Raw genomic sequence first — 17,463 nt, forward strand, 5'->3', positions numbered from 1 at the left:
AAGAAAGAAAGAAAGAAAGAAAGAAAGAAAGAAAGAAAGAAAGAAAGGGCCTTGGTCTCTAAAGGATGCACCCCATCCCAAACCCTCCCACCCAGTGACCTTCTGCCCTGCCACTCACTCATGTTGCAACATGAGGACAGCACGAGCTTCCTGCCCTGTTCAGCCCTGTGCTTATTCTTCTCCTGCATGCTGCTTCTGCCTGATGTCCTCCTGCTCCTGCTGCACTCCATCCCAACACCCCTGAGTCAAAAAGTTCCCCCTGGATTGTTGAGAAGCAAATCTTCAAATGGATGTCATAAGGTGGAGTCATGGAAAGCCCCTGCATGGATAAAGGGCATCTCATTTAATGTCCCCCATACTCTGCCAGGTGAAGATCATCACTGCTGGCTGCTGAGGGGAGCAGGATAAATCACTCACCCATCTGAGCTTTAGTTTCTTCAGCTGAAAATGGGTAAAGTCACCTTATCTCCTTCCATTCATCCATTCATTCTTTCATTCACCAAGTCTTTGGGCGAAGGGCAGCAGAGGGAGAGAGAAAGAGAGAATCTCAAGCAGGCTCAGAGAATGGCTGGCCTGGCCCCCATCAGCAGACCTGCCTATTGACTCCCCCATGTATGTCCACACTGATCTCAGTCGTGCTGGGCAGAGACCATGTGGGAGTCCTTGGTCCAGAGGAGTGTGACTCAGAGTTGGTCCATCATATATTCATTCTAAAAACACTGGCCACGCAATAGCTGACCTGCATGGGAATTGGTGGGCATTGAAATGGGACATCGATCTTGGTGTTCGTGGCCCCATGGGAGACACAGACACACAACTGACTGTAATCCGGGTGACATGTGACCGAATGCTCCTCCATCCGTGTGTGGCTGCATGCCCTGGATGGCCAGAGCAGGGAGGCCAGAGAAAGCAGAGGATTTATTCCCATGAGAAATGGAATGGAGAACATTGGAGGGAGGGGCTGGAAATGGAATCAGCAGTTGACAAAAGTCCAAATATGGGGTCCCAGTCTGAGACCTGGAATGGGGGACAGAGTGAAGTGGGTGCCATATTCCACTCTGTCTGCCAAGGTCACCGTGGTTCCTAAGAACAGCATTGTTCAATATGACCTACAAAGCCCTCCTGTGGCTACCTGTTTCTTGACTGTCCAAACCTCAGCACAGCCATCAATTCCAAGCGCATCCCCCAATTTCCTTTCAGCTGAGCTGGCCAGTTCCTTCAATGATCCCCCCTCCCCACCTACACCCCTTGTCTCAGGCTGGGGATCTCATAAGTGACCCTGAAAGGAGGATTTGCAGGCAAGTGGCTCATTAGGCAGTGCCTCCAGGTAAAACCAACAGGGCAGAGGGAAAGCAGACCCAGGAGGGAAGGGGGGTCAGCAGAGTCCTGCTGCATAGAAGGAAACTGGCTTGACCCAGTCGGGGTCTCAGGAAGCAGTGTAGGTCATGCTATATCTGGAGTCTGTATCCCTCCAGCAGACCTATGTCAAGGTCTGCCCCGAAGATGTAAATTTCCAGGTATTTCCCACTTTCATAGAGCCTGCCAGCTAGGTGGCTCCAGCGGCTTGGGCACTAGAAATGCAAGGTGACCAAAAGCCAGTGTGTGCAAACAAGGTGAAGGGGTCCAAGGGCATATGAACAACAAGAGTATCTGTTCTGCTCCATGTCTGCTTGGTCAGCACCTGTAATTGTTTCTTACACACACTTGCTCGCATATCTGTCTCCCCACCGGAAGCCTGGCACATAGCACATAGCTATGTTGGTGAGTTGGTGAATATCAACTGATATTTACCTGGGTAGCTCAGTCAGTTGAGCGTCTGGCTCTTGGTTTCGTCTCAGATCATGATCTCAGGGTTGTGAGATCGAGCCCTGCATCGGGCTTCCCGCTGGGTGTGGAGCCTGCTTGAGATTCTCTCTTTCCCTCTCCCTCTGCTGCCCGCCCCCGCAAAGACTTGGTGAATGAATGAATGAATGAATGGAAGGAGATAGGGTGACTTTACCCATTTACAGCTGAAGAAACTAAAGCTCAGATAGGTGAGTGACTTATCCAGGATCCCACAGGAAATGAACGGGACACCAAGGATCTTCATTAGCCTTCTGACTGCATCCAAAACTTCTGCATTTCACTTAGGTGAGGCAATCCTCTCCTCCCCCAGCTTTTGTTAGAGTACACCACATAACCCCTGACTCAGCGAGGCAACCACTTCCCCTTGGCAGAATTCATAGGCCTTGAGGACTTTCAAGGCAGTCTGGGATATGTGGGGGGAGGCTCAATCAGAGCATGTTTCCTCCCAAATGCCCTTATAAAAGGCAGAGGGAGGTTGGGGTGGTCTGAAAGGAACCTGGCCCTCTCCTCCCGCACCCCAGCTCTAGGTCCTGAACTGCTTCTCCGGCACATGGCAGGCCTTGCGACCCTTGGGGCTAGCCTCCTGCTTCTGAGCCTATGTGCCCACCGCATTGACCCTGCAGGTATGACCTCCAACACAGCCCCGGGCTATCAGGCCGGGAGCACGGCTGGACGGCACAGCGGAGGGTGGAGGGCCGACCAGGCTGGGTTTGGAGGGGAATGCTGAGGGGCAGCTGTCTGGAGGTGTTAGTGTAGGGGAGGGGCTCCATCCCCGAAGCCCAGGCCTTGGACAGGCTGGGAAAGAACATGGTTCTCCTCTCTCCCGACTAGGCTCTGTGCCCATCCCCTCTTCCTGCTGCATGTCCTTCATTTCCAAGAAAGTTCCCGAGAACCGAGTGGTTAGCTACCAGCGGTCCAGTGCGAGCGTCTGCCCTGTGACAGGCGTGATGTGAGTATCTCCCTCTCCCTGGACACCCGGCAGGAGAGGGGCAGGGAGAGATGAGCCTCCACATATACTAGGCACTATCTGGGGACGTATACTATGATCGGAACTAACCCTCTGGACCATTTGGTGAGCTACGTAGGATTATTCCCATTTTACAGATAACAACTAAGGCCCAGAAAGGTGACCTGCTCAAGGTCACTGGGACTCCAGATAACTTCATAGCTGCCTCTCACACAAGACACCAAATGTGAGCTTATTCTGTAACAGCAGCCTGCTGTAGAAATGTGACCTTGGTATCATGAGTAATTTCACCCCCTGGCACCCCCTAGCTCAGAGCTGGCTTGGCACCGTCCCCTCCCTGCTCTGGCATCTTTATGAGTCACCTCTCCCCGCAAGACGTGTGAATTGGAGGCATCTGCCTTTTTTCCTGGAGGGTTTCAATGCATTTTCTCCTCTCCTCTCCTCTCCTCCCTGTGGGTAGAGCTTGTGTCCCTCTCTTCAGATCCAGCATTTTCTGAAGGCAGGGCCAGGCCTCCCCCACTGGACAGGGAGGTTGCCGGGGATGCACAGAGATGCAGACACACAGGAAGAGGAGACTCTGTGTCAGGACCTTGCTAGGAGGCCCCCCGGGGCGGCAGCTTGCCCCTCTGCGGGCCTCCACACTCCCTGCTCGTCTGGGGAAGTGGTCTGAGGTCCCTGCCAGCTCTCGAGTGTGCCCTTGTCACCCTTCCCACAGCTTCACCACCAGGAAAGGCCAGAAGTTCTGTGGCGACCCCAGGCAGCACTGGGTCCAGAAGTACATGAAGAAGCTGGATGCCAGGCGGAAGACGGCGTCCCCTGGGGTCAGAGCAATGAGCACCAAAGCCCCAGTGCAGGGGTACCCGGCCAACACCACCTCCATCTAACTGCCCCCGGCCCTCCTCCTGGGGCCCAGGAGCCAGCGGTGAGAGGGGGAGAGCGAATGTTCCTGTTTCCTAACATCAGTCTATAAAACAAAACCCGAGGCAAGGGAGGCTGAGCAACTGCTCCAAGCGTCCTGGGCCCCTTGCCTTCCCTGAGCTGGAGGAGAAGATTCTGGAGGGAAGGGGGTAGGCTTTCTCTGCTTCCCAGGCTCCATCAGAACCCAGGGGCATGAGGCCCGACCTGCAGACACACCTGGCCGGCACCTAAAAACTTAGCCTGCAGCTGGCTTCTGTGGGTCTTCTGGGCTTGTGGGACCCTGCGGGCTGACTGTCTGTCTGTCTGGGTGCGGGCAACCTGTCGACAGCTGCAGCTCGTCATCACATTGCCGATGCCCCCAGCTTGTCCCGCTTCCAGAATCCCAGATGAATAAAAATCCGAGAAAATACAGGGCTCCTTTGCTGCACGCGCCGCCAGATCCCAGCCTACCTTGCACGAGTCTCACGAGCTACGCATAATGAAGTTTTTAGGGACTCGTCGCCTTTTGTAATAAAACAGACCTGGAGGGTCAGGATGAGGGGCCAGCCTGGGTAGCTTAATTCCTCTGGGAAGATAGGGTTTGGAGGAGGTGGTCCGCTTTGTGGCATGGCCTGCTCCGTGCTGCTTTAGGGACAGAGACCTGCTATGCCTTTAAAGCTGGTCTTTCCCTACATTTGAGGATGGGAAGATGGAGTGGGGACTGCGGGGGGAGAGGGATTCCAGGGCTTTTTTGTTTTGCTTTTTTCCCCTATGTATGAGATACCATGTGATGTAGATGTCAAGAGCGTGGAAACACTTGCTCTTCTCAAATAACGATCCAAGTAAACTGTGATTTCCCTTTGAAGGTGATTGTGTCTTCCTAGAGGGACAGGGTCAGAGTATGAACAGTGGAGTGTGTGGCCCAGAGAGCATCCCGAGTTGGCCATTGGAGGAGATAAAGGCAGCCTGAGCCCGGGGCATCCTAGGGGTGGTCTTGGCCCACCCTTGGGAGTCCTGCTGTGAACTTTGTAAAACATTCATGCACAGCTAGATTCAATTAAATTTAAAAAAAATTTTCAACCAAGCACATTATTCCACAAGGCTATTAAATGAAAAAGATGGTCTCTGGCTTCAGAGAATTAGGGAGAAAAATAACACACACACACACACACACACACACACACTCACAAATCAAGAGCAATGTGGGTTTAGTACCAATCCTAGCTCGTGAGCCGCATGACGTTGTCATATATCACTTAAGTTCTCTGAGCCTCAGTTTCCCTCATCTGTAAAATGGGGACAATAAGCCCTTTCCACTTGGGGTTTTTCTGGAAGCAGACCCCAAAACGAAGATTTGAGTGCCAAGATTATGTGCGGGAGGTACAGGGAGTAACCTCAAGAGGATGGGGAGGTGATACAAGGCAAAGGAAGGTAGCCAGTAAGGGAGCATCATCGGGCAGAGAGCGATTAGAGCTGATGCCTCTTGGAAGTGGTGTAAGACCCACTTCCACAGCATCACAGCCCCGCTCCATGGGTCATTGCCAGCTGTGGGGAGGGGCGCACGTTCTGCAGCCTTCCATGGCTGCAAATAAGCCTTCAGACAGTCTGCAGAGCCCACAGAAGGTGTGGCCGGAGACATTCAGTATGCAGCTGCTCTCGAGGTTCGAAGCAGAATAGAGTAGTGCTAGCAGTTCAAAGGAGGGGAGGTTCTGGTGTGTATCGAGGGGAGCCTGCAGAAATCTTAGCACAGAGTTGGCATCTGAATGGTGACCGAGATTTCACTCTGGCAAGAAGAGCTTATCTGTAGGGATGGACGAGAGCTGGAGCATGCAGGGATGAGAGACTGAAATGCAAATGGACAATGGCCAGACTAGAGATGACAATAGAACTCTGACCCACGGTCCTGGCAGCAACTAGCCCAGAACCATCACGACTTGGTCGGAGACTGCCAGCTTCCTATTTTTCCCCCCTTTTCCAACTCAGGACCAACCAGAGAGAGCTAACTGTATTCCCAAATCAAACACACAAGATGCTTGTTTCTCCATGCCAAGCACCTCCAACAAAAGCACATCTGTGCCTTCCCTTTTATCCACTCTGGGGCTCCCCCAATCCCCGGCCTATCTGTGAGTCTCTGCCAAACACAAATGAGAGTGGCTACCCCTCTTGCTGTACGCAAGCTCTGAATGAAAAACGTGTTTGTCTTCATCTGGGTGGTCTTTGTTTCTTTCCACAAGGAAGTTGTATAGGCTGGCCTCACTTTGCACATCTGTAAAATGGGCATAATAGAAGGGTTTCGCTCACGGTTGATTGTGAGAACTCAGTAAGGCACGAATGCATGGGAAGCACTTAGCTCAATGCCTGGCACATAGTAGAGGCTCAACAAATATTAACTGGGGGGCATGGCCAAGCCCAGCTGGGAGGCAGAGAAGCTGAAGCTGGTCTTGTTGGGGCCAGGGCATCTGGCTGACACTTTTTTTAAAATTGAAGCTTAAGTGACATTCAATATTCTGTACATCATAGTGATCTGATATGTTTATACATTTCGATATGGTCCCCACAATAAGTCTAGTTACTATCTGTCACCATACAAAGTCATTACAATATTTTTGACTATATTCCCCATGCTATACGTTACATCCCCAGGACTCAATTTACTTGATAGCTGGAAGTTTGTACCTCTTAGTTCCCTTCACCTCTGGCTGACACTTCTGTGGCCATTCCAGCAGGTTCTATCTCATTTCTCTGGTGGCCTTTTTTTTTTTTTAAAGATTTTATTTATTTATTTGTCAGAAAGAGAGAGAGGGAGCAGCAGGCTTCCCGTGGAGCAGGGAGCCCCACGCAGGGCTCGATCCCAGGACCCTGGGACCATGACCTGAGCCGAAGGCAGACGCTTAATGACTGAGCCACCCAGGTGTTCCTCTCTGGTGGCCTTTCAATGTGTCTGGAGAAAGAAGGCATTGGTCAAGATGATGACCGCTGGAGCACTTGAACTGTCCACCAAAAGTCCTGCCCTGCCTTTGTCTGGCCTTGCTCCAGAATGTGAACCATGCCCATGGATGGCCAGTCTTTTTTTTTAAAGATTTATTTATTTATTGGAGAGGGAGGGTGGTGGCAGAGGGACAGAATCTTCAAGTAGACTCCCCGCTGAGCTCAGAGCCCCACGAGGGGTTCGATCCCACGACCCACGAGATCATGACCTGAGCCAAAATCAACAGTCGGACACTCAACTGACTGAGTCACCCATGCGCTCCCTAGATGGCCAGTCTTACGTGATGACATGATACCCTCCTGCCCTGCTTCTGGACAGGTCGCCAGCACAATGACACCAAGTCACCCACACTCTTTCTCAAGCTCTCTTGGTTAGGACACATTCTGGAGATGGAGGGTGTTCTAGGAGCTGGACAGGGAGGGACTGGGTTCAGTTTGTGGCCATGTCAGGGCAACATTGGCCTGCATTTGGGAGAGCAACCCACCCCCAGCAAAACCTGTCATATGATTTGTTAAAAGCTCTTTCCTAAGCACACAGCTGGTATGTCAAAAGGTTATATCATAACCCAAGAGCAGAACAGGAAGGGAGCGTTTGAGTCCTTGAGGTCAAAGGGTGGGAGAGAGAACGAGACACCTACCAGCTGTTCTCCATCCTGACTGGCCTTTGAATCAGCTGTGAAGCTTTGAATCCAGATTCCTGGGCCCCACCCTACACGCAATAACTCAGACTCTTGCCAGAATTCGGCCGGGAAATCAGCAGTCTTTTAAAAAGTTGCCCAAATCAGTGCACCCACTGTGGAGAACAGTATGGAGGCCCCTCAAAGAATTAAAACTAGAACCACCATATGATCCAGCAATTTCACCTTTGGGTATTTGTCCAAAGGAAAGGAAAACACTAACTTGAAGATATGCACGTCCCCACATTCTCTGCAGCCCTGTTTACAAAGGCCAAGATACGGACACAACCTAAGTGTCCATGGATGTATGGATGGATAAAGAAAAGGTGATTCTATATATGCAACAGAACATCATGCAGCCAATAAAAAATTCTGCCATTTGTGACAAGATGAACGGACCTTGAGGGCACTATGTAAAGTAGAGTAAGTTGGGCAGGAAGAGACAAATACTGTATTATCTCCTTGATATGTAGAATATTGTTTTAATGTTCAATTAGTCAACACATAGCACATCATTAGATTTTGATGTAGTGTTCAATGATTCATTTGTTGCATGTAACATGCAGTGCTCATCACCACACAGACACATGAAAAAATGTTCAACATCACTCGGCATCGGGGAAATACAAATCAAAACCACATTGAGGGTGCCTGGGTGGTTCAGTTGATTAAGCGACTGCCTTCGGCTCGGGTCATGATCCTGGAGTCCCGGGATCGAGTCCCGCATCGGGGGGTCCCTGCTCAGCAGGGAGTCTGCTTCTCCCTCTGACCCCCTTCCCTCTCATGCTCTATCTCTCATTCTCTCTCTCAAATAAATAAATAAAATCTTTAAAAAAAAACCCACAATGCGATACCACCTCACACCAGTCAGAATGGCCAAAATTAACAAGACAGGAAACGACAGATGTTGGCAAGAATGCGAAGAAAGGGGAACCCTCCTACACTGTTGGTGGGAATGCAAGCTGGTGCAGCCACTCTGGAAAACAGTATGGAGGTTCCTCAAGACGTTAAAAATAGAGCTACCCTATGACCCAGCAATTGCACTACTAGGGATTTACCCCCAAAATACAGACATAGTGAAAAGAAGGGGCACCTGCACCCCAATGTTCATAGCAGCAATGTCCACAATAGCCAAACTGTGGAATCTTTTGGGGGAAAAAAAAATGAACTCCCAGATACAGAGAATGGATGGCTGGTTGCTGGAGGCAGGTGGGCTGGGACAGGGGCATGTGAAATGAGTGTGGGGGCAGACTTCCGGTTATAAGATGCATAATTCCTGGGGATCCCATGTACAGCACGGGAACTGGAGTTAATGAGACTGTATCGCATCTTTGAAAGTCGCTAAGAGAATACAAAGTGCAAGGAAAGAACTATAACTTTGTGTGGGGACGGATGTTAACTTATTAGGGTGATCATTTCACAATATATACATATATCTATGTATATGAGACTAATAGGAGGTTATATGGTTTCAGTTGCTTCTGCTTTTCAGCTGGAGTGGAAAAATAAAGGTGGTGACATCATTATGTCTTATACTTATTCAAAGCCTTTGAACTTTCCGAGCTTCACCCCTTCCCTCCATGCCCTCCACTCCTACCACTCTTTCCTCTCCTCCGCCCTGATTTTTTCTTCTCTCCCCACCCAGCCAGCCTTCCTACTGGGCTCAGTAAGGCTCCAGTCCATCTGCCGAGAGGACAATACTTCTTGGCAGCCCTGTGATGATGGAAGTCCCTGCCCCTCTCTTCCAGAGAGGCAGCTTCTTGGTCTTCTTCCCCAACCCCACTTCCTTCTTGGAAACAGACCTGCCTGGAGAGACTGGTTTGGTGGAGGGAGAGATGTTTTGCCATCAGAAGGGCTGGAATACACTTTGAGATCTTGCAAAAAGCTATTTGGTCCACAGAATTCTATGGCTTTTTTTCTCTAGGTTGAACCTCTCTGTTGAGAGTTATCTTAACTTCCCAGAATGACAGGTCTGATTGTTTCCAGGAAACACTTTTGTTCTGACTCCAAGATTTCCTCCTCTTGAAGCTGTGGGGTGGGCTCACCGGCTCAGCACCCACAGGACAGCGAGAGGACCCCCCCCCCCCAAAAACCCCCCCCCCCCCCCCCCCCCCCCCCCCCCCGCCAGCTCCCCTTCCTCCTTGGCTCCCACCCAATCCCATCTGCTGCTCTGTTGCTGCTTCTTTGCCACGTTCTGATCATGCCTTTTTGGCCTCTGTGTTTTCTGGCTCCGAGAAAAGCTATCCCGTGACGGGCTTTCCCTAGAAATAGCAATCATTCTCCTGGCTTTCCGACTTCTGAGCAGTGAAAGCCCTACAGAATATGTACTTCTTGGGCAGACCCTGTGGATATGGCCCCGTCACAGGAGTGCCCAGTGACCCTTGCTGAGGATCACCCGGAGAAATTCCTCGTAGGGCTCCGAATCAGGAAGAGCTGCCTTAAACCGAGTAAGCCACGGCTTGTTTTGATGTTTAAGACATTGTGACTCATGCGGCTGATTGCATTTCCCTTTTCGCATCAGCTCTTTGAAAGTGCACCAGTTCTTGAGGCCTTGACAGGCGCTGTACCTTATCTATCCAGCCATTATTTGCCCTTTGCTTTGATAGTCTCACTTGTATGTAGGGTACTTTTGGCTCCAGGACAAGCTAACCTTGAGTCCCTTTCTCAGGGGAAGGGGGGCAGGGGCAAGGACCCTAAAACACTCCGACGCAGAAGAGGGTACAGGCATGAGACAAACGTGGCTTTGAAACTTGGCTCTGCCACCTGCTAGCCATGTGACCTTGAACAAATTACCTCCCCTCTTGGAATCTCAGGTCCCTTGGATGGAGAGGAGTGGCATGGTAAAACCTCCCTCACAGGACTGCTCTGGGGGTAAATGGAGTAACTGGTAATGCACCAACAGAAAACAGGTTTTCTTTTTTGATTCCAGGAACCATGTTTTTCTTTGCTTGACTCCATTCTGCATCTATCAGACCCAAACTAGGATGGTGCCTACAGCCTGCAGGGAGCTGCCCAGCTCTGGGGAAACCCTCCACCCACACTGGGCCCCCTTCTGGCCTCTCCCTGAAGTCCAGGACCATAGACAGAGGGTGCATTTCCGTTTCACTCAACTTTGGTCTTGTTTGTCCACCATGTATCTGCAGAGTCTTGGGCAGTGCCAAATGTAATATTTGTTACATAAATGGATTCCAGACTGTGTCAAAAGCTTGTGAAGAGGGGCGCCTGGGTGGCTCTGTCGTTAAGCATCTGCCTTCGGCTCAGGTCATGGTCCCAGGGTCCTGGGATCGAGCCCCGCATTGGTCTCCCTGCTCCGCGGGAAGCCTGCTTCTCCCTCTCCCACTCCCCCTGCTTGTGTTCCCTCTCTCTCTGTGTCTTTCTCTGTCAAATAAATAAATAAAATCTTAAAAAAAAAAACTTGTGAAGACAAACAAGAATCCTTCCTGGCTCCCTGATGATGAGTTGCAGGGCAGGGTAAGGGTGCAAATGGAGAATAACCAGCACGTTGTCCTTCAAGGCTAAGTGTAAAGGTCTTTACACTTTCCTTTCTTTAAAGGAAGACTCTTCTGACCCCTTGGCTTCATTCAAATTCCGTCGATGTACATTCCTGAAGCTCCCTATGCTTCTCCTTCAAAGTACACGCCCCAGGTATAATTCATAATTTATTGGGTAATTGTTTTCTGCTTGATGTCTGTTCCCTCCACTAGAATATACATAGCAGGGACCATATATCTGTCTCGTCTACCTCTGGACCTCAGCATCTAGGACAGTGAGGAGAACAAAAAAATCATCTGTTGGGGCACCTGGGTGGCTTAGTTGGTTAAGCATCTGCCTTCGGCTCAGGCCGTGATCCCAGAGTCTTGGGATCAAGCCCCCTGAGTCGGGCTCCCTGCTCAGGGGGAGCCTGCTTCTCCCTCTGCCCCTCCCCCTTGCTGTGCACTTTCTCACACACACTCTCTCTCTCTCATAAATAAATAAAATCTTAAAAAAAAAATCTGTTGAATGAATGAATCAGTGAAGGAATGAATGGAAAGAACTCACCATCCAATAAGGAAGGCAGCCAGGCAAGCTGATGTGTGTGGAAAGTGGCAGCTGCAATTCAACTCTGTACAACGTGGAGCCAGAGGACAGCCACTCGATCCAGCTCAGAAGGAAGGATGGAGGAAGGCTTCCCTCAATAGGTGACATGGGTCATAGACCCGGAGGGTGGAGTCTTTGCAGACACAGAATGGGGCGTTCTGCCCCTGGCAGAAGGATACTCTGTTGCAACCCATAAGTCCACACGTAGTGGATACTAGCAGTACCCAGCCCACATCCCCTTGGCACCCACCCTTCGGTTCCCACCATTTCCTCCATCCTCCATTCTCCCTCCACACGTGCCTGAGGTCCTCCACCTGAGGTCCAAGTACCCAAGGTCAGTGGCCCTTGGAGGTGGAGGATGAATGGCCCAGCTCCCTATGCTTGATTGCAGTGACTCTGCCTTACATCTAAAAGTCTCCAGTGGGATCGAGCCCTGGTTGCCGGCAGTGGTTGCCTGCTCTATAAGGCACCCTTTCCTCACTGGCTGCCTTCCCTTCTCTGCCTGAGTCCCCCATACCTCTGCTGGTATTTCTTGTGATCTCCTCCAAAATATGTTTGCCCTCAAATCCTTGCCTCAGGATCTTTTTCTGGGAGAACCTAGTCAGCTCAGGCTGCCATAACGAAATACCACAGACTGGGGTTTTAAATGACAGACATCTATTTCTTACAGTTCTGGGGCTAGAAGGCCAAGGTCAAGGTGACGGGGGGCTGGATTCTCCCGACGCTTCTCTTCTTGGTGTACAGGTGGCCACCTCCTCACTGTGACTCCAAATGGCCTTTTCTTTGTGTGCACAAATTCCTTGTATCTCTTCCTCTTCTTATAAGGACATCAATCCTACTGGATCAGGGCTCCACCCTTGACCTTAATTACCTCTTTAAGGGTCTTATCTCCAAATACAGTTAATGTTGGGGATTAGGGAACACAATTCAGTCCATCAGGAGGGGAATGGGGAGAGGCAATTCAGCTAAGGAAGGTGGGCCTAGAGAGACAGCCAGAAGAGTGATAACAAAACAGTTAAGCCTGATTCTGGAAGCGTGTCCAGAGTAGTGGGAAATGCAGATTACAGTCCACAACCTGGGAACCATATGGGATTGAGGGTTCTGAGAAATACGCACACACATGGTAGGAGTCCAGCCAGCAGGCTGGAGGGTGGCAGGCGCGGGCTTCAACCATAGGGAAGAGGCTAGGGGGCTAGAGCAGGATCCAGGATTCACTAATTTATCCACCATATTGTTTCCTTCTCCTTCACGAATTTATTGAAATACAGAAAAGTACATAAATCCATAGAGTACAGCTCAATGAACTGTCACGAGATAAAAAGGTGCACCAGTACCCTGATCAAGGAACAAAGTGTATCAGTCCCCCACAGAGCTCCCCGTGGACCTCCCTTCCACTTGCTATTTCTCAAAGGTAACCACCATTCTGACCACCATCATTATGGGTTAGCTCTGATTGTTTGGTACTTTATGCACATGGGATCCTACAATATTTTTCTTTCATATCTGGCTTCTTCTCCTCAGCGTAATACATATAATTAGAGTCCATTCTCATTTTTATATGGTGGATGACATTTAATAAACCACAATTCATTTTCCATTCTACCATTGACAGATATTTGTGTGATTTCCAGCTTGGAGTTATTATGAACAATGTCTTTCAGCAATTACACGTACACATTTCTAATCAGTATAATTATATTACTAGGAGTGGAATTGCCAGATTATAGAGAACATGTACACTCAACGTTAGTAAATATTGCCCATTGTTTGTCACTCCCAATGTGGTATGTTTCCCAGGGTCATGTCCTTACTGGCTCTTGGTATTTTCCATCTTTTTCATGTTAGCCGTTCTTGTGGGTGCATGAGCAGTATCATTGTGGTTTAAATTTGCATTTCTCTGAAGACTAATAGAACCACACCTCTTTCATTCATCATTTGGGTTTCCTCCTTCATAAAGTGTTCAAGTTTCAGCCATTTCTCTATTATGTCATCTTTTTTTTAATATATAGTTTATTTTATATTCTGAATTCTAGCCCTTTTACGGATACATGTTGTATTAGTTTCTTAGAGCCTCCGTAACAAATTACCCCAAACTGGGTGGCTTAAAACAATGGATGTTTGTTCTCTCATGGTTCTAGAGGCTGAATGTCTGAAATCGAGGTGTTGGCAGGGCCGTGCTCCCTCCGAAGGTTCTAGGGAAGAACCCTTCTTCCCCTCGTCCTAGCGTGTGGTGGCTCCCAGCACTCCTTAGTGCTCCTGGCTTGGGGCCGCATCACACCAATCTCTGGCTCTGTCCTCACATGGCCTTCTCCCTCCCTGAGTGTCTCTGTGTCTCTTCACGTGGCCTTTTTTTTTTAAGATTTTATTTATTTATTTGAGAGAGGGAGAATGAGATAGAGAGCATGAGAGGGGGGAGGGTCAGAGGGAGAAGCAAACTCCCTGCCGAGGCGGGAGCCTGATGCGGGACTCGATCCCGGGACTCCAGGATCATGACCTGAGCCGAAGGCAGTCGCTTAACCAACTGAGCCACCCAGGCGCCCACGTGGCCTTCTTATAAGGACACCAGTCACTGGATTTAGAGCTGAAAGGGAAACAACTCTTCTGCTTTATGTCTACTCACTACAACACTCCACTGTCAACGCTTTGCTTTGGACGCCAGATGTGGGTTTTCCTCACCCCAAGCAATTCTCAGACACCAGCTGGGCATCCTGTGATGTGACAGAGTCCTGACGTTATCTACTGGCAGATTGCGTCAGATCCCAGAGGTTAAGGGCTCAGACCTACAAGACTGCCCCTCCCCCACTTCAGCTGCCAATTTCAAGTCCAGGTCATCACCTGTGCTTCTGACCTGCCGGCAGTCAAATGGAGGTTCCCCTGACCCCCTCCTCAGAATTGATGATTTGCTAGAGCAGCTCACAGAGCTCAGGAAAACTAGATTTATTCACTAGATTACCAACTGATTCTGAAGGATACAACCTAGGAACAGCCTGATGGAAGAGATGCAGAGGGCAAAATATGGAGAAGCGCGCTGAGCTTCCAAGCCCTCTGGGTAGGGGTAGGCGTCCCACCCTCCTAGCACCTCCACGTGTTCACCAACCCAAAAGCCCTCTGAACCCTGTCCTTTGGGGATTTTGGGAGAGGCTGCATTATGTAGGCATAATTAATTAAGTCATTGGCCACTGGGGATTAATTCAACCTCCAGCCCCTCTCCCCTCCCCAGAGATTTGGGGGAGGGGGGGCTGAAGCTGCTTCCCCTGGTAACTACCTCCCTCCCTGTGGTTTTATCTAAGGGCTTTTCAAAAAATCACTGCATTAACATCAACACAGGTGTGGTTGGAAGGGGCTGGTTGTGTGTAATAAGATACTCCTTTCATCTTTATTGCTCTGGAGCTATTTCAAGAACTGAGGACAAAAGACCAAATGTTAGAAACAAAAGATGCTCCCATTGCTCTCCCAGCTTAGAAAATTACACAGGTTTGGGGCACCTGGGTGGTGCAGTCAGCTGAGCATCTGACTCTTGGTTTCAGCTTAGGTGGTGATCTCAGGGTTGTGGGATTGAACCCCTGCGTTGGTCTCTGCACTCAGCAAGGAGTCTGCTGAAGACTCTCTCTCCCTCTCCCTCTGCCCCTCTCCCTCTCTAAAATAAATTTAAAAAAAATTAGAAAGGTTTTAGGAACTGTGTGCCAAGGGTTGTAGGCCAAATATATATTTCTTATTATGAACCACAATATCACAAGAGCCTATCCCAATCCAGTATGACCTCCTCTTAACTAATTACAGCTGCAAAGACCCTGTTTTCCAAATAAGATCACATTCCAAAGTTCTGGGTTGACATGAATTTTGGGGAGACCCTCTTCAACCTAGTATAGACATATTGCAAAAATCTACCCAACCCCCCAACTTTTCACTCTCTCATTGGTGCCTTTTAATGACTAAAAGTTCCAAATTCTAATTACAGTCCAATTGATCAACTCTTTATCAGCCCCTGTGGTTAGTGTTTATTGCGTCCCATTTATGAAACCTATAGGTCCCCAGCACACTGTAGCTGTTGAAGCAGGAACTGGTGTGTGAAGGTGGTGTCAGTAGGATGGTGTGGGGCAAATTGACGGCATGGGTGGGGAGGCTTAACATGAAAGAGAGAATGTTCAAGGACAAACATAATAATGGTAGCAGGTGCTGTTGGGCCGCCACTCATATCCCCTTATCACTCACTTCTGTGAGTCAAAGGCTGCTAACTAAGGACACCTGCCCTGCCTGAGGGCTGTTACCCTGATCACAGAGCACTCTCAGCCTGCTCCTAGGACAAGACAGAGATGTGGGATGCAGCCCTCAACCAATGACATGAAGAGAGGTCACCCCACAGTTGGGTCAACTCAGGTTTGTTCTGCACAGGTCCCCCAAGCCCCTCAGAGCTACCAAGCTTCAGCTGCCCATGGCAGGAACCTGCTTGATCACCCACCCCCATGTCGGTGCCCTCCCTTCCCCACCTTCTGTCTGCTCTCCCCGACTGGTGTCTTCTGGAATTACCACCTTCACAAATTGCTTACGCTGGGGTCCTTGTCTCAGCACCGGTTTTAGGGGGACCCAAACTAAAACAATGGTCTTCAAATCTGCCCAAACCTCAATTTGCTCATCTTCCAAAATTAGGCATTTTTGAACAGAGTAGAAGCAATGGAAATATAGATTTCAGCCAAATTTTAAAAAGAACCTAAAAGAATTTTGTCAAAGTCAGAGCCGTCTTAGGTTGAGACAAGGTCAACAGTGAGGCGCGTTCAGAACCATAGTCAGAATAGTCTGGATGACTGAGGTGTTGGGGGGGTGGTGCTGTGTTAAAGGGTCCCAGTTAGCTCTTAAAAATCCTATGGTTCTAGATGGCTAGTGGATTTTTTTTTTTTTGTCTTAAACTCAAATTTTTAAAGCCCCAGGGGGGCATTCTCAGGGGGTGGATACAGATCTGAAAGTCCCGCTCTACCCTTCCCTAAGACTCGGTGAAATTCACTGGCCCACTCTAGAATACTCTTTCCCCGTTTTAGTCAGATCTGGCTAAAATGTAGATTCCTCGCTGTCTCTCCCAAAGAGCCTGATCCAGGAGGTACAAAGCAGGTACAGGGAATATCACCGTTTTTTGTTTTCTGTTTTTTTCCAAGCTCCAGGCAATTGTGATGTTCTGTCAGGTTTGGGACCCTCTAAACCAGATGAGATAAGCTCTAAGTGCCCCCAGGCAGCTCTAGCACCAAGGGTCGAGTGAGGCGTGGCACCAAGATAGGACGGGCACATGCCAGAGCATTGTTCTTGAACATTCATTGTTACGATTAGGCTGCTCTATGCTCTTGTCCTGAGACCGTCCATGCCTCACCAAGAGATAAGCAATGTTGGGGCGCCTGGGTGGCTCAGTCGGTTGAGGGTCTGATTTTGGCTCAGATCATGATCCCAGAGTCCCAGGATTGAGCCCCAGGACTGAGCCCCTACTCAGCAGGGAGTCTGCTTCTCCCTCTGACCCCTCCCACCTCTGACCTCCCTCTCTCTCTCAAATAAGTAAAATCTTTAAAAAAGAGAGAGAGAAGCAATGTTTAAAAAGCAAAGAAAGATAGGGTGCCTGGGTGGCTCAGTCGTTGGGTGTCTGCCTTCGGCTCAGGTCCTGATCCCGGGGTCCTGGGATCGAGCCCCTGCTCCGCGGGACGCCTGCTTCTCCCTCTCCCGCTCCCCCTGCTTGTGTTCCCTCTCTTGCTGTGTCTCTCTCTGTCAAATAAAATCTAAAAAAAAATAAAATAAAATAAAAAATAAAAAGCAAAGAAAGCTTTGGTCAAGAGCCAGAAATCAATCCAGCACATCAAGTGTGTTCTAAGGTATTTTAAGTCAGTTCTGGAGAACCACTATTCATTTCCTCTGCTTTGGCTTCTTAAACAACAGAGCGGTCAGTTCGGACAAAAAAAACCCTGGGCGGAAACTCCTAATGGTGTGCTGGCCCCTCCCCTTCCCTCAAATGACATTTACTTTCTTTCCAATCTTCTT

At 49.5% G+C, this 17,463-nt stretch overlaps 1 protein-coding gene across 4 annotated transcripts in view; it reads left to right on the forward strand.

Annotated features, from left to right (window-relative positions):
- Positions 1-4,139, forward strand: part of CCL24 (C-C motif chemokine ligand 24) — a 12,856-nt gene extending 8,717 nt beyond the window's left edge. For 3 of the 4 annotated variants that reach the window (XM_073884194.1, XM_073884195.1, XM_025864612.2), the window contains 3 exons: positions 2,367-2,468; positions 2,677-2,794; positions 3,528-4,139. In XM_073884194.1, coding sequence (XP_073740295.1) covers positions 2,367-2,468; positions 2,677-2,794; positions 3,528-3,696 — 389 coding nt within the window. In that variant the 3' untranslated portion in view covers positions 3,697-4,139. Of the gene's footprint in view, positions 1-2,009; positions 2,131-2,366; positions 2,469-2,676; positions 2,795-3,527 lie in introns of all 4 variants that reach the window. The other variant, XM_073884193.1, reaches the window with a different exon arrangement.
- Positions 4,140-17,463: the final 13,324 nt, after the last annotated feature.

The sequence above is a fragment of the Callorhinus ursinus genome, unplaced genomic scaffold (genome assembly GCF_003265705.2).
Source record: "Callorhinus ursinus isolate GAN/ISIS: 27379988/994484 unplaced genomic scaffold, GSC_fseal_2.0 scaffold55, whole genome shotgun sequence".
Classification (NCBI taxonomy): domain Eukaryota; kingdom Metazoa; phylum Chordata; class Mammalia; order Carnivora; family Otariidae; genus Callorhinus; species Callorhinus ursinus.